Source organism: Eubalaena glacialis, chromosome 8 (genome assembly GCF_028564815.1).
Source record: "Eubalaena glacialis isolate mEubGla1 chromosome 8, mEubGla1.1.hap2.+ XY, whole genome shotgun sequence".
NCBI lineage: Eukaryota > Metazoa > Chordata > Mammalia > Artiodactyla > Balaenidae > Eubalaena > Eubalaena glacialis.
The window spans coordinates 106256663-106277245 of NC_083723.1; the positions used below are offsets into that span (position 1 = coordinate 106256663).

General features: G+C 37.4%; 1 protein-coding gene across 3 annotated transcripts in view; it reads left to right on the plus strand.

Moving 5' to 3' along the window:
• The first annotated feature begins 4774 nt into the window (after positions 1-4774).
• The window catches only part of KLHDC10 (kelch domain containing 10), a 57358-nt gene continuing 41549 nt past the window's right edge, over positions 4775-20583 (plus strand). For 2 of the 3 annotated variants that reach the window (XM_061198717.1, XM_061198718.1), the window contains exon 1: positions 4775-5073. In XM_061198717.1, coding sequence (XP_061054700.1) covers positions 4896-5073 — 178 coding nt within the window. In that variant the 5' untranslated portion in view covers positions 4775-4895. The remainder of the gene's footprint in view (positions 5074-20583) is intronic. The other variant, XM_061198719.1, reaches the window with a different exon arrangement.

The following is a 20583-nucleotide window of genomic DNA, read 5'->3' on the forward strand; positions in this document are numbered from 1 at the left end:
TTATTTCATTTTGTTTTTTATGACATTGACTTATTGGCAAGATCAGTCTAGCTATTATGGAGACTGTCCCTCTGGATTTGTTAGATCATTTCACATGCCATTTAACTTGTTCATTTGTCCCCTGAAAGTTCCTATAAACTGGACATTAGCATTTATATCTTCATTAATTCAAGTTAATGTTTTTGGCATAATTACTTCATAGGTGATATTGTGTACTTCATATTACATCATGTTAGTGGGTACATATTGTCTGCATGCACTTATTTTGAAGGCCCCTCTCCAAATCATGTCGATACCCATCAGTGTACCCACACTCCACATTAAAAATCAGCTGTAACCTTTTTAAAAGGCTTTTTTTTTTTTTTTTAATTTTATTTATTTATTTATTTTTGGCTGCATTGGGTCTTCATTGCTGCACGAGGGCTTTCTCTAGTTGCGTCAAGCGGGGGCTACTCTTCGTTGTGGTGCGCAGTCTTCTCATTGCGGTGTCTTCTCTTGTTGTGGAGCACGGCCTTTAGGCACGTGGGCTTCAGTAGTTGTGGCTTGCGGGCTCTAGAGTGCAGGCTCAGTAGTTGTGGCGCATGGGCTTAGTTGCTCTGCAGCATGTGGAATCTTCCTGGACCAGGGCTCGAACCCGTGTCCCCTGCATTGGCAGGCAGATTCTTAACCACTGAGCCACCAGGGAAGTCCTAAAAGGCTTTTAAAATAATTTAATAATTTTAAATTTAGTTCAGAATAAATCTTTCATTTTGTTCTTGGAATTTAAATTGGTTATATATTTATATAACTATATGAGATGGTTTTCAGTTGATTGGTTAATATCATCTTATTTTTGTAGATTTTTTTCCTTCTTATTATGAAGAATTTTTAACATATACAAAGGTGGGCTAGCTCCCCATCCACTTCTCCCTCCTTATCAAAAGGATTGATAAGGATTGTGTCATCAAAAATTGTTTTTAATGAGATATAATTCATGTACCATAAAATTCACTTTTCCAAGTGTACAATTCAGTGGTTTTTAGTATATTCACAAAATTGTGTAACCATCACCACTATCTAATTTCAGAACATTTTCGTCACCCTAAAAAGAATCCCTGTACTCCTTCTCCTCTCCCCCAGCTCCTGGCAACCACCAATCTCCTTCTCTATGGATTTGCCTATTCTGGACATTTTTGAATAAACAGAATCATATAATATGTGGTCTTTTGTGATTGGCTTCCTTCACGTAGCATAATTTTCCAACATTTATCCATGTATCAGTATTCCACTTTTTTATTGCCAAATAATATTCCATTGTATGGATATACCATATTTTGTTTATTCGTCAGTCCATGGACATTTGGGTTTTTTCTACTTTTGGGCTGTTGTGAATAATACTGCTATAAGCAGCAATGTACACATCTTTGTGTGGACGTATGTTTTCATTTCTCTTGGGTATACACTTAGGAGTGGAATTGCTGGTTCCTATATTATTTTGAAGCAAATAAGTGACTTATATAATTTTATCCACACGTATTTCAGTATGTATATCTAAAAGATAAGGACTCTTGGGGAGTTCCCTGGTGGTCCAGTGGTTAGGACTTGGTGCTTTCACTGTCATGGCCGGGGTTCAATCCCTGGTTGGGGAACTAAGATCCCACAAGCCATGTGGCACGGCCAAAAAAAAAACCGAAAAGAAAAGGATTCTTGTTAGCATAGCCACAATAATATTATTCCACCTAAAAATTAACAATTCTTTAATGTCGTAAAATATTCAGTGTTCAGATTTCTAGTGGTCTCATCAATGCTTTTTGCCCCAGTTTTTATGAATCAGTATTCACATAAGGCTTACTATTGCACCCTAGGGGTCTTCCCAGGACAGATCCCCCCACCCACCCCATGTCCTCTGCCTGCTGCTTGTTTGTAGAAAAGCTTTAGTCTCTCAGGCCTCCCCTAAGTCACAAAAGGCTGGCTCAAGAGTTAATGTCTGGAAGAATGTGAACATGTAACAAAAGATAGCAGTTGGGCCAGGAGAACTGGTGACAATTTAAACAATAGATCGGCCATATAGTATAGTTACAGAACCTTTAGTTCCTCCCTGAAGGACATAGACGACAGTGTCTGATGTGCATTCCTGAGTTGTTTTACAGATACTGAAACCCCCACCAGATGGAAGAAGCTAACTGCCTGATGACCATGAACACTTAGCCCCCAGACAGGCTGGAGCCTGAAGACTGATGATGTTAACCCCTGTGACATCACCCTGTTACCTCACCATCAACCAATCAGAGAATTATGCACAAGCTGATCACACACCCTGTGACTCTCCCTCACCTTGCCTTTAAAAACCCTTATCTAAAATCCATCTGGGAGTTCAGGTCTTCTGAGCATTAGCTGCCCCTACTCCTTGTTTGGCGCCTGCAGTAAACGCTGCACGTTCCTTCCTTGGCTTTACTGTGCATGGGTGAGTGGACCCACGTTTGGTTTGGTAATGCTACTAAAGGGTGAATGTTATTGCAATTCATTGATATACCTCTTAAGTTGCTCTCTTTTAAAACAGCTTTATTGAGATATAATTCACTGATTTAAAATGAAGTCAATGTTGTTTCATCTATCTCACCATCCACTCCTCCCATGTTATTTAAAATTTTTTTGAGATATAATTCACATAACATAAAATTCTCCCTTTTCAAGTGTACAATTCAGTGGTTTTTAATATGTTAACAAAGTTGTGCAACCAATGCCAGTCAAGATTTTTAATATATTCACAGAGTTATACAATCATCACAAGTCTCTTTTTAATCTATAGACTTTATTTCCCTTCAAATCTTTTTCCTCTGGAATTTTTGTTGAAGAAATTTGCTTGTTTATCCTGTAGAATATCAATAGTCTGGATTTTGCTTTCTGCATCTCTGTAGTATTTTTTTTTAATTTTTTTTTAATTTTTATTTATTTATGGCTGTGTTGGGTCTTCGTTTCTGTGCGAGGGCTTTCTCCAGTTGTGGCAAGCGGGGGCCACTCTTCATCGTGGTACGCGGGCCTCTCACTATTGCGGCCTCTCTTGTTGCGGAGCACAGGCTCCAGACGTGCAGGCTCCGTAATTGTGGCTCACGGGCCCAGTTGCTCCACGGCATGTGGGATCTTCCCAGACCAGGGCTCGAACCTGTGTCCCCTGCATTGGCAGGCAGATTCTCAACCACTGCGCCACCAGGGAAGCCCTGTAGTATTTTTTAATGTTCTTCTGTCCTCCATATTTCCTATAAATTGGTGGTTAGATATAGAACTCTAATGGGATTCAGGTTCAATTTTTTCCTACAAGACTACTTCATAGTCATGTTTACATTCTAGAGGCATGTATGTTTCAACTTTCTTTTTGTGATAACAGCACTGGTTGATGCTCAGTGGGTTGATCTCTGAATTCATTAGAGGTTGCAAAATGGTGATAGTCTATCACTCATTATTTATTACTTGGAATACTCCTATAAAAAGAAAATTTTCTTCATCTACTATTTGGTTACTCAATGCTGCAGTTTCTTTATAAAAATTAATATTGATTAATTTTGATTTTCATATTTTAGAGCCATAGACTTTTTTTTTTCAGGTCTCAAACATTTTTGTAAGCAGTGCTTTCTAATGCTTCATGGGTAAAATACCTGCCCACAGGGCCTGAAAGTAACAAAATAAGGAGGCGGGGCCAGTGGGACATGAAATTTGCACCAACAGGATAGCATCCTCAGCCCCAGCAGATTTTCTTTTTTCTTTGCATCACATAAGGTTCTCCTACATGAAACGTCACGAAAAAAAAAAAAAAAGGCACCAGATCTAAGAATCTTGAAAAGTTTTGTTTCCCTTGAGGAATTAATATGGTTTTCCCTTACCACTCATAAACGTCAGTGAACAATCTATTTTCCCACTTTGCACTGTGCCCAGTAAGTTCAAAGCCAAATTTTCTGTTTAATTTTGGAACAATAGGAATTCCTGATCTGTACATCTACATTTTTCTTTGATCTTGATCCTCCGTACCTGTTCCTGTCTTCCAGCTGATTCAAATTTTCTATGAGCAAAAAGGAATTTGAACAAAAACATTTACATAGCCATCAGTCATCTATGAAAGAACAATTTTCTTGGGACTCTTAATTCACTGCTGGGTGTTATTTTAACAATCCTTCTAACGTAATAAGCCTGAAACGGCTTCTCATTGGGGTCTTAATTTGTATTCTGTGATTACTGGTGAGCTTGAACATCTTCCCATGTTTGTTAACCAGGTTTAAAACTGTTTCTTTGCTTGGGACGTGGCTTATATTGAATTAGGGAGGAGTTCCGCCAGTCGACTGAAAGACAAGACAAATGAAACCTCATTCTTACAGTTAAGCTTTGACTCCGCCCCGTTTTTTTTCCCCTCGAAGAGAGCTCTTTGTGTAGTGTGGGAAAGGGATCTCAGCCTGTAAAGCTGGCAGAACACAGTACTGCCTCAAAATATCTGTATTATGTGCGCGTCCCGTTCCTGAATCCTGACACGCCTGGAGTCGCCACTGGTACTCCTTCTGCAGGCGTGGTCTCTCTCACTCGGTCTTCGATTGGCTCGCCTGATCCCGCAGGAGTCACCGCGACGCGGGCTTGCTTAGCGCGGTGGATGCGAGTGATGAGTGGCTGCTTCTGCCTTTCTCTCCCCCGACTTTTTTTTTTTAGCCATAGCTATGGTTACCACGTCTCTCCCCGCCTCCCTCCACCTACCAAGAAGACGACTGGCCATTGGTTCTCTGTCACCAAGTCCGTCAGTCATTGGCCGCTGGTGAGACCGGGCGCTCCCCCTTCCCCTGTCTCCCGGGTCTCTTGAGGAGCCCAGGAAGGAGGCTCGGGTAGTGCCGCCGGGCCACGGGCTGCCGCGATCGGATTGCAGCCGTCGTTAGCGAGTCATGTCGGCCGCCCAGGGCTGGGACAGGAACCGCCGGAGGGGAGGAGGCGCCGCAGGCGGTGGCGGCGGCGGCGGCGGCGGAGGTAGCGGGGCCGGCGGGGGCAGTGGGGGCAGCGGGGGTCGGGGGACCGGCCAGCTCAACCGCTTCGTGCAACTCTCCGGGCGGCCGCACCTGCCAGGTGAGTCGTAGGGCACGGTCCTGACAGCTCGCGGGCGCGGCGGGAAGGTGACTGCTACCTTTTCTTTTCTCCCTGTCTTTCTTTTCCTTGGGAGGAGGAAAGGCAGGCCCCACGCATAGCAAAGCGACTGGGGCTTAGAGAAAAGGAAAGGTGTCTTTGAGGTCGGGGAGGGAACAGGAGCACAGCGGGAAAAAAAAAGTATTTTTGCTCTGTTGAAAGCTCTGTGCTGAGAGTTGTGTTTTCTTTTCAAAGGAGAGGCCGCTGTCTCATTGACATTCTCAAATGTTCGCTTACTCGGTTCCCAGTCTCGTCCTCTTCCGCAGTTTGATCTTGTAAAAGAAAGACATTGGCGCCTAGCTGTGGGAAATTATTTTTAAGGAGAGAAAAGGGAAGAGCATCCCAAAGAGTGATTTTTGTAAAAAAACCACCTCGAGTGTGTAAGAGTTAGGCATTCTGAAACAAGAAAGGAGGAGGAAGTGGGGTGGGTGGGAGGTAGGTGGGAAACAGAACCAAGAGAATTAGGGAAAACTAGTTGAATTATTAATATTCTGGAAGGTACAGAGACAGAATAGATAGTGTGTATGGATTTTAACGGGAGAAAATGAAGATCAGGAATATCCTCAGTGACAAAATTATGCTGTGTCTACCATATGAAAACAGCTGATTGAGAACTGGAAAAATGTACCCAATGTGATAATTTCACGTTTTTGCCTACAATTTCCTATCCTTGTGTCCTTGTGTTCAGATGCCTTGAAAGACAGACAAATCAAATCGATGTGTGTGTGCAGCAAATTTAAAGAACTACATTTGTAAGTGAATATTCAGTATAGTAGAATGAAGGTGTACTGCCCAGAATGTCAAATATTATATTGGGCAAGCTTATTTTTACCATGACAAGAACTATCAAGAATGTGTGTTAATCCTTCACCATGTTTTTTGTGAATAAGATTGAAGTTGATTTTATCAGTGATATATTTGTTTAGCTGATGAGTTTTGAGAATATGAGGGTTTTTGAATTGTGTTTACTACCATGCCTTGTACTTCTAAGTAGTCAAAAATTATTTGATTAATTTGAAGATAAAGGGAATTTTGCATATTCAATGAGACAATTGCTTGTGTTTGTGATAAGGTTATTGATGTATGCTAGAAATGCACGAGTTCATTTATATGCGCCATTAAAATTAACAGTGAAGCAGTTTTAGTCAAATATATAATACACCAAAAGTTGGGTTTGAGATGATAGTATCAGACTGGGTATTCTTAAAATTGCTAAATATATGCTCTTTAACATGAAAAAGAAAAAAAGGAGAAATCTTTTTTTCTTGCCCCAAATTAATAGCAAAATATTTCATTTTTGTGTATTGACAGGTTAGAAGATAAATCTGTTACCAAAGACTATAACTAGTTTTTCCTCTACTACTGCAATCTTAGGTCTTTGATCTTAGATTAATTATACTATAGGCATTCCCAGGCTCGAAGAAACTGGTTGGTGCACTTCCTCACTGCCACCACCTGATGGCAGTGGAGGCCATAATTTCTGAAAAGGGGGTTAGGTGTGGAGCTATTTCTGCATTCTCTTAGCACACAAGGCCAAGAACACCCATTTGTCCAGAGGTAAAGATAAATGTGTTTAAACTGTGAAAATTCATGCAGTGGGGCCATCAGCTCTTCTTTTCTGCTTTCTTTTATCCTTGACTGGCACTTAATTCTTCCTTCCCCAAGTAGGAAGCCTCTGTCTTCTCTTCACTCTCAGAATTAAGAACATCTGATATTTCAGTATATACTTTGAAATTCTTTCACACCAATTCTTTATTTTTACAAGTATTGCATTTTAAGCCTTACCTCTCCCCTTGATTGAAAGATTTTATTTTGATATGTTTAAAAAGATTTTAGGTGATGGGGAGGGGTAGAAATCTCTAGGCCTGTTTTATGGCTGACCATGGAGGTTAAAAAATAATAAGTTTTTGAGCTAACTTTCTCCCACCTTTGAATTCTAATCCCATTTTCCATTTTTGATCCTTCTCTAGCAAGATTTTCAGATACTGGGCACTCAGAACCCTTTCTTACTTTTTTGCACATCTACCCTCTCTCTAGCCCCCAAAGAAACAAAACAACAAAATCAAAACAACCTGGTCTTGGAGTGTTCTCTCTTTCAGGGATAGCATCTTCATTCCTGCAGTTATACAAACCTGAAACTTGGGCATCCTCCTTAAGGGTTTCCTCTTCCTTGCATTTCAGGTGTAATCAATCACCAAGTCCTATTTATTTTATTTGTGCCATAACTCCAGTCCATGCTGCCATCATCCCTGATTTAGGTCTCCTGCACCAGCTTTCTAAGCAGTCTTCCTGCTTCTACTCTTGCCCTCCAGTTTGTACAGCACACTAATCTTTTGCAAGCACAAGTCTTTTCTCATCTCAGCTTACAACCCTTTACTAGCTTTTCATCGCTCTTAAGATGAGGCAAAAATCCTTAACATGGCCTAAAAGCCACCGCATGGTCTGGCCCCTCTCTAGCTCTCCAGATAACCCTACATCTTGTTGTCTTGCTCTTTGATCTTTTTCTACCTCCTTAGATCATGCTCCCTTCTGCCACAGTGCCATTGTACTTACTATTCCATCATCCAGCAACCCTCTTACTCCTCCTTCTGTTCTTTTTTTAAACTTATTTTCCATTGGATCTCAGCTTGATCACACTGTGTTTTTCAGGGAAGTCTTCTCTGACCTTCTATTTGTTCTCCTCCCTGTACACACTCATGCTATCATGTGGCTCTCCTTGGGCATATATTACCATTTGTGTGTGATTCCTTGATATGCATGATTTGCTACTCTTTATACACATATACATCAAATATATATATATATATATACATGTATACATACACACACATATATATTCTTAAATTCTAAATTAATACATTGGTATTATGTGTAAGCAGTTAAGTTCTTGTGAATGTGATTGGTTAGTGTGGTTCAATTCCCTGTAGCCCCATTGACTGGAAAAATGGATACAATCAATTTCTTAGACATAAAAATAGTGGACTAGACTCTGCATCCACGGTGGCAGCACAAGTAATGTTTCGTGAAACCTTGTTTGAGCAGCTTCTTACCTTTTTTCTGTCTCCTAAAATACAGTAGTGATTATGTGTTTGCCCCATAGGCCAAGAAATTCATAGCTTCTTAGTCCTGGATTTCTCCTAACTCATAATCTCTGTATACGCAGTAAAGAACAGGGACAGTGCTCTCTGTAGAATAAGTATGCAGGTGTACAGCTCAGGGGCAAGGAGATCATGGGGACAATGAACCCACATTACTATTGTGATTTAACTGTGTGAATTTGAGTAAATGCCATGTGTTGCTTGGGGAAACAGTTAAACACTGTTGCTAATGTAGGAACTGGAAAACTGACAAAGAGGAGGGAAAATATAACAATTGGTAAAGCTGGGTAAAAATAATACTGAAAATCTTAAAAATTTTCAATGTGATATATGTTCATGATATAAGATACAAATGGTACAAATGGTAAAAGGCAGATTTTCCTTCTTCCTTTGACCCAAGCTAATTGGCTTCCTTCCCTAGAAGCAACTAATTTCTTGTGTATCTTTCAGAAAGGTGTGTGTGTGTGTGTGTGTGTGTGTAGGAGGGGAGAAAAATGGTAGCATTTCTTTGTTTGGATGGGCATTTAAAACGTTTACAGTCTTGCTAAAGCAAGGGATGATACAGTTAACATCCCTTTAGAGTAAATTGCTAGACGTACAATTGGTGGGTCAAAGGATATGTGCTATTTAAATTTTGATAGATATTGTCAAATTGCCCTTCATAGACGTTGTACCAGTTTGTGTTCCACTATTAGTGCTGGAGTTCTGGCTTTCCATACCTTTGGTAACGGAGTGGGTTATTAAACTTTTTTTACATTGCCAATTTAAAAGGTATATTTTTCTTCATCTTTTCAATAGGTATAAGAACCATACAGCCATATTTGTTTCCTTTATTTAAAACATCTGTTTATCATTCTTATTCATCTGGTTATATTTTTAGTTCATTTTTCTACTGGGATGTTTAATACTGTTTATAGGAGCTCTGTTTTACGGAAATTAGTTGCCTTGGTTATGTGTTGCAGATATTTGTCACAGTTTCATTTAGCTTTTAACCTTGTTTATGGTATATTTTTTCAGCAGAAATTAAAGTTTTTTTGTAGTTGTAATTATTAATCTTTTTTTGGATTTTAGGTTTTTTTGTCATAAGAAAGGCCTTTCCTATTTCAATATTATTTCTAATTAAAATTAAAATTCTTGTGTTTTTCCTGGTAATTTTATCTTTTTTTTTTTTTTTTTAATTAATTATTTATTTATAGCTGTGTTGGGTCTTCGTTTCTGTGCGAGGGCTTTCTCTAGTTGTGGCAAGTGGGGGCCACTCTTCATCGCAGTGCGCGGGCCTCTCACTGTCGCGGCCTCTCTTGTTGCGGAGCACAGGCTCCAGCAATTGTGGCTCATGGGCCTAGTCGCTCTGCGGCATGTGGGATCTTCCCAGACCAGGGCTCGAACCCGTGTCCCCTGCATTGGCAGGCAGATTCTCAACCACTGCGCCACCAGGGAAGCCCTATCATTTATTTTTAAGTTAAGTTATTCATACAAAATTTAAGTTATGTAAAGTATTCAGGTAGGAATTTACTATTCTTCTAGGTGGCTACCCAGTTATCACAGTATTGAAATATTATCTATAGGTGTACTTAGTTCCTACATATAATTTGGCATTCTTACTGGACTTTTTATTGTGTTTCATTGATCAGTTTACCTGTTTATACCTAGTGACCCCATTCTTTGATTATGGTCCTCTCTCATTCTACTTCTTGGAGTTTTCCTGAATATTCTTTGCTTGTTCTGTAAAACTTAGAATTAGTTTATCGAGCTCCCCTTCCCCATCTTTTGGTATTTTTATTGATACTGCATTATATTTGTAGATTGATTTAGAGATCATTGACGTCTTTTTGAGGTTCAGTCTGCTGTTCAGGAACAGGGTGTACATTCATTTCTTGTTGTCCAAGAGTTCTTTTGTAGCCCTCATAACATTTTAAAGTTTTTTTCATGTAGACCTTTCACATTTCTTTTATGTTTATTCCTGGTGTTTTATCTTTTTTGTTGCTATTGTAAATGGGGTTTCTATTACTATTATATCTTTTATCTTGTTGTTTGAATATGGTAATGCTATTAATTTCTGAGTATTAATTTTGTACCTGGCCACCTTTGGAATTCTCATACTATCTGTAATGGTTTTGCAGTTAAATAATCATATCATTACCAAGTAAAGATAATTTTATCTCCTCCTTTCCAGTTTTTATACTTATTTCTTTCTTTTGTCAAATTGATTTGGCTAGTACTTTCCAAAAATATTAAACGATAAGATAGTAGTGGATCTTTGCCTTATTCCTGACATCAATTCGAGTTTTTTTTTAGTGCTTTCCTATTAAGATTAGACCTGACTTTAGGTTGAAGTACACATATTATGTTAAAGTAGTCAGCTCTTACCATTTTATTAAGATTTTTTAAAATATGGAAGTGAAATTTAGCCTCTGTGGGAATTATGTAATTTTTTTCCTTTGGTTACTATTGTGGTGAATTGTACTAATAGATTTACTATTACTGGACCATCCTTGCTTTCCTGAATCAATTCACTTTGTTATTATGTATTATTATTTTAAAATGTGCTGCTGGGTTCTATTTGCTAAACTTTATCTAGAAATTTTGCATCATTCTTCTTAAGCTAAATTGCTTTGTAGTTTTCTTTTATGTATTTTATCTTTGTTAGATTATGCCACTTTCATAAAAATAATTTCAAACTTTTCTTTATTTTTCTATGCTTTTTTCTTTTTCTTTCCCTGTCCAGTTAAATGGCATTGAAGTTAAAGATTTGGTTGAATTGCCTGTGAAATTACTTGGACCTTGAGTATTTTGGGGGGAGAATAGCTCTTTGACAATTATCTCTTTACTTCTATGATAATTCGACTGCTTATAGTTTATATCTTTGAGAGGAAGATTTGCTAACTTATATTGTCCTAGAAAATAATCCGTTTCATCTAAGTTTTCAAAATTATTTGTGTGAAGTGAGCAAGATACTCTTTAACGATTAAAAAAAAAATTTCCTGTGTCTGTGACTACATTATCACTTTACTCATTATCACTTCTTATTTTGTACGTGTGAGGCCTTGCCCTTTTTTTTGTTCGTTTGTTTTTGTTTAGAACCAGCTCTTAGATTTTTTTAAAAAATAAATTTATTTATTTATTTATTTATTTACTTTTGGCTGTGTTGGGTCTTCGTTGCTGTGCACGGGCTTTCTCTAGTTGCGGTGCGTGGGGGCTACTCTTGGTTGTGGTGCACAGGCTTCTCATTGCAGGGGCTTCTCTTATTGCAGAGCACGGGCTTTAGGCGCGCAGGCTTCAGTAGCTGTGGCTTGCGGGCTCAGTAGTTGTGGCTTGCGAGCTCTAGAGCGCAGGCTCAGTAGTTGTGGTGCACAGGCTTAGTTGCTCCATGGCATGTGGGATCTTCCCAGACTGGGGCTCGAACCCGTGTCTCCTGCATTGGCAGGCAGATTCTTAACCACTGCGCCACCAGGGAAGCCCACTCTTGGATTTTTAAAAAAATTAGTTCTATTATTTTTCTCTCTTTTCTTACTTATTATTTTTTTCTTTCATGTTTTAAATCCTTCCTTTAGGTTTCCTTTGGTTTATTTTGTGGTTGTTTTTCTCTCTTCTTATGTTAGATGCTTAATGTTCTTTTCATTCTTTCTAAGTGTTTAAATTATGAGTTTTCTTCTGAATACTACTTGAGTTGTGTCTTGTAGGTTGTAGGCTTCTTGTAGTTATTTTCTAAATATTTTGCAGTTCAATTATTTATTTATTTTCTTTGGCACAATAGTGGTTAATCCTTTTAAACTTTAACATTTCCATTCCTGTGGTTTTAGTAGCTCTATTGAGATACACTTCACATACTATACAATTCACCATTTAAAGTGTTCAATTCAGTGTGTTTTAGTATATTCAGATTTGTGGAATTATTACCACAGTGAATTTTAGAACATTTTCATCACTTCAAGAAGAAGCCCCATGTCCTTTAAGCTGTCACTCCCTTATCCTCCTATTCCCATCCTCCCCTACCCACTATCCCAGCTCTAAGCAACCATAATCTACTGTCTGTATAGATTTCCCTATTAGGGACTTTTTCATATAAATGGAATCATAGAGTCTTTTGTGACTGCCTTCTTTCCCTTTCCATACTATTTTCCAAGTTTATTCATTTGATGCAGGTATCAGTACTTCATTCCTTTTTCTGGTTAAATAATATTCCATTGTATGGATATATACCACATTTTGTTTATCCATTGATGGAAATATAGATTGTTTTCACTTTTTGTCTATTATGAATAATGCTGCTGTAAACATTTGTGTACAGATCTGTGTGTGGACATACGTTTTCGTTTCTCTGAGGTATATACCGAGGTATAGAATTGTTGGGTCATTTAGTAACTCTGTGCTCTATGTTTAATCATTTCAGGGACTGTCAAACTGTTTTCCAAAGTGGCTGGAATTTTACATTCCTACCAGTGGTATAAGAGGGTTCCAGTTTCTTCACATCCTTGTCAACACTTGTTGTTATCTGACTTTTTGATTTCAGTCATCCTAGTGGGAATGAAGTGGCATCCCATTGTAGTTTTTGATTTGCATTTCCCTGATGTCTAATGATGTCAAGCACTTCCTTTTTCTTTTCTTTCCTTTCCTGCTTTCTTCCTTTCTTTCTGGTTTTTTTTTTTTTTTTGAGGTATAATTGACATTGAGTATCTTTTCATGTGCTTGTTGACTAATTGTGTGTCTTCTTTGGAGAAATGTCTATTAGATCCTTTGCTCAATTTTTAATTGGATTATTTGTCTTAATAAAGACAATAATAATTGAATTGTAAGAGCTCTTTGTATATTTTAGGTACAAGTCCCTTATCAGATATATGATTTGCAAATATATTTCCTGTTCTGTGGTTGTCTTTTCACCTTCTTAATTGTGTTCTTTGAAGCATAAAAGTTTTAAATTTTGATGAAGTCCAATTTATCTTATTTTTTTTCTTTTGTTGCTCTTGCTTTTGGTGTCATATCTAAGAATCCTTTGCCAAATCCAGGGTCATGAAGAACTCACCCCTGTGTTTTTTTCTAAGAGTTTTAAAGTTTTGCTCTAACATTTATGTTTTGATTCATTTTGAGTTAGTTTTTATGTTTGGTTTGTGGTAAAGGTTATCTTAACTGACTGTCCTGTGTGCCAGCACCATTGTTGAAAAGACTGTTCTTTCCCCCATTGAATGGTCTTGGTATTCTTGTTGAAAATCAGTTGACTTTAAACATGTATAAGTTTATTTCTGAATTCTTGATTCCATTAATCTATAATATCTGTCCATGTGCCAGTACCACACTGCCTCTGTTACTGTTGCTTTGGAACAAGTTTTGAAACCAGAAAGTGTGAGTTCTCCTACTTTATTCTTTTTTTTTTTTGTAATATTTATTTATTTTTTATTTGGTTGCACCGGGTCTTAGTTGCGGCTCGCTGGCTCCTTAGTTGTGGCATGTGAATTCTTAGTTGCAGCATGCATGTGGGACCTAGTTCCCTGACCAGGGATTGAACCCCAGCCCCCTGCATTGGGAGCGCAGAGTCTTATCCACTGCACCACCAGGGAAGTCCCTCTGCTACTTTATTCTTTTTCAGGTTTGTTTTGGCTATTTTGGGTCCCTTGCAGTTCCATATAAATTTGAGAATCAGCTTGTCAATTTGTATGAAGAACTCAGCTGGGGTTCTCATAGGGATTGTGTTGAATCTGTACATCAGTTTGGAGATACCACCATCTTAATAATGTTAAGTCCTTTAATCCCTGAACATGGGATGTTTTTCCATTTATTTGGATCTTCTTTAATTCTTTCAACAATGTTTTATGGTTTTCAGAGTTTGTTTATATCTTTTTTTTGGTGGGGGGTGAAAACAGTATTTTAAAAAAATTTTTTTATTGGAGTATAGTTGTTTTACAATGTTGTGTTAGTTTCTACTGTACAGCAAAGGGAATTGGCTATACTTATACATATATCCCCTCTTTTTTGGATTTCCTTCCCATTTAGGTTATATCTTGCTTGCTTTTCTCAGTCCTGTTGTCCAGGTCCTTTACTGTGTTTTCAGCAGTGTCTGTACTCCTTTGTCTTACTTACAATGAACATTTCATTTCTGCATTGGTTTTATTTTTTTCCTTCCATTTCTTTTCTGCTCTCTGCCTGCTAATATTTCATCTTTCTCTATTATCTATCTTCCTCAAGTTAGAATCACTTAAGTATTTTCTGCCCCTGAAGTATCATTAATTTTGGTAAAGCTTATTGTCTTCCACCTCCTACCACCACCACTATAAAAGGAATACAAGCTCTCATAGCAGCACTATTTACAATACCCAAGATAAGGAAACAACCCAAGTGTCCATCAACAGATGAATGGATAAAGAAGTTGTGGCTTATATATGAAATGGATTACTACTCAGCCATAAAAAAGAATGAAATTTGGCCATTTGCAGCAACATGGATGGACTTGGAGGGCACTGTGCTAGGTGAAATAAGTCAGACAGAGAAAGGCAAATACTGTATGATATCACTTATATGTGGAATCTAAAAAAAACACCTCAAACTAGTGAATAAAGCAAAAAAAGAAGCAGACACAGATACAGAGAACAAACTAGTGGGTACCAGTGGGGAGAAGGAAGTGGGGAGGGGCAATATAGGGGTAGGAGATTAAGAAACTATTAGGTAGAAAATAAGCTACAAGGATATATAGTACAACATGGGGAATATAGCAAATATTTTATAACAATTATAAATGGAGTATAATCTTTAAAAATTGTGAATCACTATGTTGTATATCTGTAAAATATATAGTATTGTATATCAACTATACTTTGATTTAAAAAAAGGAATACAAGCTCATTATTAAAATTTGGAAAATATTGAAAACTTGAAACAAGGGGAAAATCATCTATAGTAATTCCACATAAAGACAACTGTGTCAACATTTTGATATTTTGCTTTCCTTTTAGTTCTTTATCAGTGAATTATGTTTTATTTAATACAATATAAATAAGTACATATTACTAGTAGCAACTTGGGATTCTCCTAAAGCTGTTCTATATTTAAATGTTTTACTCATAAACACTTATTTATGTTTTCTGTTATTTTATCAAGTAGAATCTGTTTCTTCTCAATTTATCATATTAATAACCTTTTAGGCTTTTTTTCTAGCTGATGTGCTATTTTACTTCTTTCCTTCACAGCCAAGCTTTCAGAAAGAATAGACTCTCTTGTTTAATTTCTTTTTTTCCTCTTCAGTCTATTGCAGTCTCACTTCTACCTCCATCATTCTACTCAAGTGCTCTTGGTAAGGTAATAACTTCCTAATTGACAAATCCGTTAGTATCTCTTAGTCTTCATCCTACCCAGTTTCTCTAGATTTTGATTTTGACTACCTCCTGTACTAAAGCCTGGGAATACATAACTAGACACAGTCTGTATTCCTAAAGAGCTCTTAGTTACTAAAGAGCTCTTAGTTATCCTTTTTATCGCTTGAATTTCTCATAAGTTTTTCTTTATCTGCCCCTTAGTATTGATATCCAAGAGTATATGTTAGTTTGTTTGTTTCCCTCCTTATTCTTATGTTTTCCCCTGGGTGATATCATTACTATCCTGACAATATCCAAATCTGTCTCCAATCCAGACCTCTTTTCCTAGCCTGTTTGCCATTGCCACCCAAGTGACTGACGAGTGCCTTAAATTCAGCATGTCTGAAAACAATTTCATTATCTTTCCTGCCAAACCTGTTCTTCCCTTTATGCTCCTTATTCTAATTTAATGGCTACCTCATCAATTTAGTGAATCAAGCCAGAAATCTGAGAATCACATTAGATTCCTTTCTTTTGTTCACCCCTTATCCAATTGGTCATAAAGTCGTGTCAGTTTTTCCTCTTTACTCTAACTTTTCTGTCTGTCCTGTTCTACCTCTCCAGCCTCGCCATTTATGTCTTTCATTTTATATTTCAGCTATAGATCTATTTGCCGTTAGTTGCCTTAAATTCTTGGAAGAAGTTAGGTTGGGAGAGATTTTTTTTTAAGTTGCAGTTTCCTGCAGTACCACACTGTGTCATGATTCTGCACATAACAGTTTTTCTTCCTAGATTGCCATTCTCCTACTGTCTTCTAAGACCCACCCGAGTATACCTTATACAGCTTTTTTTCTATTCTCTCTTTTGATACAAATAAGTTACTTGTACTGAGTAGTTACTGTGTGTCTGCCTCTGTTCAAGGTGTTTTGCAGGTATTAATTTATTTAATCCTCATAACTTTGTGAGGTAATTAACTTTCTCATCCCCTTCTGTGATGAGGAACTGAGGCTTAGAGAGAAGCTACAGAACTTGCACGAAGTTTATACAGCTAATAGATGTCAGAGTTAGGATTCAAACCCAGTCTGTTAGACTTCACAGTCCATGCTATTGTGCCTCTTCTTTGTGTCACCACCTTCCTTTCTATATACAAAGGATCACAGTAATTATACTGAATTGCAAGTATTTGTTTTCACACTTATCTGCTTACTAACAATGGGCTTCTTAAAGACAAAAATAATGTCTTATTCTCTGTCACCTTCCACAGAGACTAGAACACTGCCCCGCTTATAGCAGACTTACTAAATGTTTATTGAATGAGTTAGTAATTGTCAGTGTCTATAGTTATTCATGCGAAAGAGTTAAGTTTAGATTATTTTACATTACATAAGTCTAAATACACTTTTTTAACCTAGGAATTTAGCACATACAATTTTTGTGTGGTTTTTCCAAATACTTTTTTTCCAAGTACAATTTTACGTTTAGTATTATCAGAAATAGTTGTTGCATCCTTCCATCTGTGCCTTGATTCCATCCCTTCCTGCCTTTTCAGAAATTTTACATTTTTGTCACTTATCTGTGTCTTCAACCTCATTCTCTCCATTAAATCATCCCTATAGCATTTGAGCTTGCTCAAGCTTTATATCTCTGGTCTCTCCCTTTTCTTTCATAATCAAGTTCGTGAAAGCATTGACTAGAGTTGCTGTCTTCATTGCCATATCTCCTCATTGTCTTTGAAGTAGCTCTTGCTAAAGTTGCAAATGACTTATGTGTTGTCAAATCAAGTGGTTGATTTTCAGTCTCCATCTTACCTCATCTCTCTTCATTTTGAAACGTCCTTTTTCCTTGGCTTCCTTGGCATCAGGTCTGGTTTTCTTTTTATGTGTCTGGCCTCTCATACTTAGTCTTCTTTGTTGATCCTTCTTCTGTTACCAGAGCTTTAAGTTAATGGAGTTCTCAAGTCTTGGTCCCTTGCCTCTGCCCTTCTTTTTCAACTTATTTTAGGTATTCTCTTCCAAATCCATGGTTTTCATTTTTCATTCATATGCTAATAAGCAAGGCCACTTTGTAACTTCTGCCCAAATCTCTCTTGAGGGCCAAATACTTGCTTTCTCCATGTCTCCACTTATATGGCTTTTACCCCTCAAGTTTATCATGTCTAAAACTGAATTTGTGACCTTTCTTTATTCTAAGAAGGGGAGCTATTGGACAGTTTTAAACAGGGGAGTATGTGATGTGATTTACATTTTTTAAAGCTCTCTCTAATTGCCGGGTGGAGAATGGATTGTGGGAATTGGTAAAAGTGAAGCATCAAGGCCATTTAGAAAAGTATTGCAGTAGTCTCCTAAAAAGATGATGGTGGTTTGGAGTAGGGTACAGTGGTATAGGTGGTGAGAAGTCATTGAGTATGAGATATATTTTGAAAGTAGCATTAACAGGATTTACTGTGAAATATGAAGGAAAGAGAGGAATCAGGATGACTTCAAAGTTTTTGTCTTGAGCAACTTGATGGATGATAGTGTCATTAAATGTGATGGAGCAGACTGAGAGAAGCAGGATTGTGAGGGGTCAATCAAGAGTTCTGTTTTGGCTGTGTTAAGCTTGAGATGCCTGTTTGACCTGCAAGTAGAGGATATAGGGAGGCAGTCTTCATATATGAATCAAACTCAAGGGAGAGGTGGAGGCTCAGGATATAAAGTTTGGAATTCTTAGCATACAGATGGTATTTAAAGTCACTGACTTAGGTGAGATCACCAAGAAAGATTAAATAGAAATAGCGGCAGAAGACTATAACTCTTGAAGGTGAGAAGGAAAGGAGAAGCAACTGAGGAAGGTCAGTAAAATAGGAGGAAAAGCAGGGCTGCTTGGTTTCACAAAGGCCAAGAGAAGAAATTGTTTCAAGGAGGGAGAGCTCACCTTGTCAGATGTGCCTGAGAACTTGAGTAAGATAAGGTTCTAAAATGGTGGACTCTGTACTGCTATCACTGCAGTACTGTAGTTATCATTGTGGGTGTAGTAGGCTTTTGTGGGGTGGCCTAGGGACTTATTAACTATATGTAACATGGGGAACCATATTCAGAATTTCAAATCACAAACTGACATATAAATTTAGAATTTTGAAATGCAGCCTAGTTTTTTGTTTTTTTTTTTTTGTTTGTTTTTTTTTTGCAGCCTAGTTTTTAATAGCCTGTATACTTTTTAAGGTTCATTTTGTTTATTCTCCCTGAGCTATTTTTAAGACCATCTTTTTTAAAAAAAGTCTTTAGTGTTTTTGAACCCCCAGATCATTAGACTGTTACCAGAATCTATACTGGGCAAACTTGTAGAACACATAAAAGTTATGTTCACTTAAATATGTAAATATGATTTCTTACTATTGAACTCAACCTTCCCTGCCTGTCATTTTTTTTTCATTATTTTTTTTAAACTAAAAAACACTGCATAAACATGATAAAATCAAATAGTATACAAGGGAGACAAAATCTCTTTTCTCCCTAGATCCTTGATTCTCTAGTCTCTCCCCAGAGGTATCATCTGTTAGTTTCTGGTGTATCTTTCCAGAATTAGAATTCGCATATATATGCATATAGGTGTATGTTAACGTTATTTTTAAACGAATTAGAGTAGAACATAAAGTATTCTTTCTGCACCTGCCCTTTTTTCTTCTTTTTCTTCTTTTTACTGAAAATATATTCTGGGGACTGTTCTATATTAGTGCATTTAGGTTGATCTGATTCTTCTTAATGGCTGAAAGTATTGCATTGTATGGATGTACACTAATTTACCAGCCACACAAATTTAAAAAATAATTTTTATTGGTGTATAGTTGATTTACAATGATGTTTTAGTTTCAGGTGTACAGCAAGGTGCCAGCCACACAATTGATAGATATTTAAATTGTCTCTGGTCTTTAAAAACATTGTGCAATGCATAGTGATAAATATTGCCAACTTACCCTTTAGTATCTGTGTTTTTAAAGTTTTCTTCAAGTTACAGAATTTTAAAACTCATGCTTATAGTTTATCTCTTTCTTACTCAGCTTTCCCATCCAGCTAGTCTTTAAGTCCTTGTGTTTTATCCCCAAATAATATTCTTAGCTAAGCATTTTATAAACATTTATTCATAACCTAATGAGGAGTAGGTAATGTTATCGTCCCCTTTTCATAGAGAAAGAAGCTGAGGCCCAGAGGATAAGACGTTGTCCAAGGCCATATAGCTAGCAAGGGACAGAGCCAGGATTTGGATCCAGGATTTGGATACAGCAGTGTGGTTCCAAAGTCCATGCTTTTAACCACTGTGCTGTCCTCGTCTCTGTTGCCTGTCCTTCCCAGTTCTGCTGTAATTCAGGCCTTCACTGCCTCTAATTGGACTATATTAATACAGGTATCCCCTGCTTTTACAAAGTTTGCTTTACGCCACTTCATTTTTAAGAAAGTATCTGTTTTCACTAACTGAAAGAAATCTGAAGAGGATTTTCACTTTTATAAAAAAAGGTGAAAAGCAAAAATTGGTTCAGCGTTTGTTTTGCAGCTAGCTGTTATAGAGGCAGGGCACACCCCAAGCAGCATGAGTGGCCTCACCAAGCTCCTTGCCTGGGAACTGTACTCATCATCTCAGCATCGAGCCGTATAGCTTTGCACTGTGTCTGCGAGCATCTGTGCTTTTTCAGGGTTTATTTTGTGCATCGGTTAGCACAAAGGTAATTAAGGTAATTGCTTCTGCGCATTACACCATTTCGACTTAGGAAAGGTTTCATTAGGAACACTCTACTTTAGGATAACGGGAAACCTGTAATGTTTTTGTCATTCTCAGTCTTCCTATTTCATTCTATATACTGAAAGAAGATTAATCTTCCCAAAGCGTAACTATGATTATTGCTTCCAGGATCAGAATCCTTAGTGGCTTCCTGTTGCATTTAGAATTCAGCTCGATCTAATACTCTTCCTTTTTATATATGCTATACTGTCAGTGAATTTGCTCCAAGCTTTATCTAAAGTGTGATCATTGAGTTTGTCTATAAGACTAGATAGTGAAATTAGAAGTAATTAAGCCAAAAAAATAAAAAAATGAGGTAGATA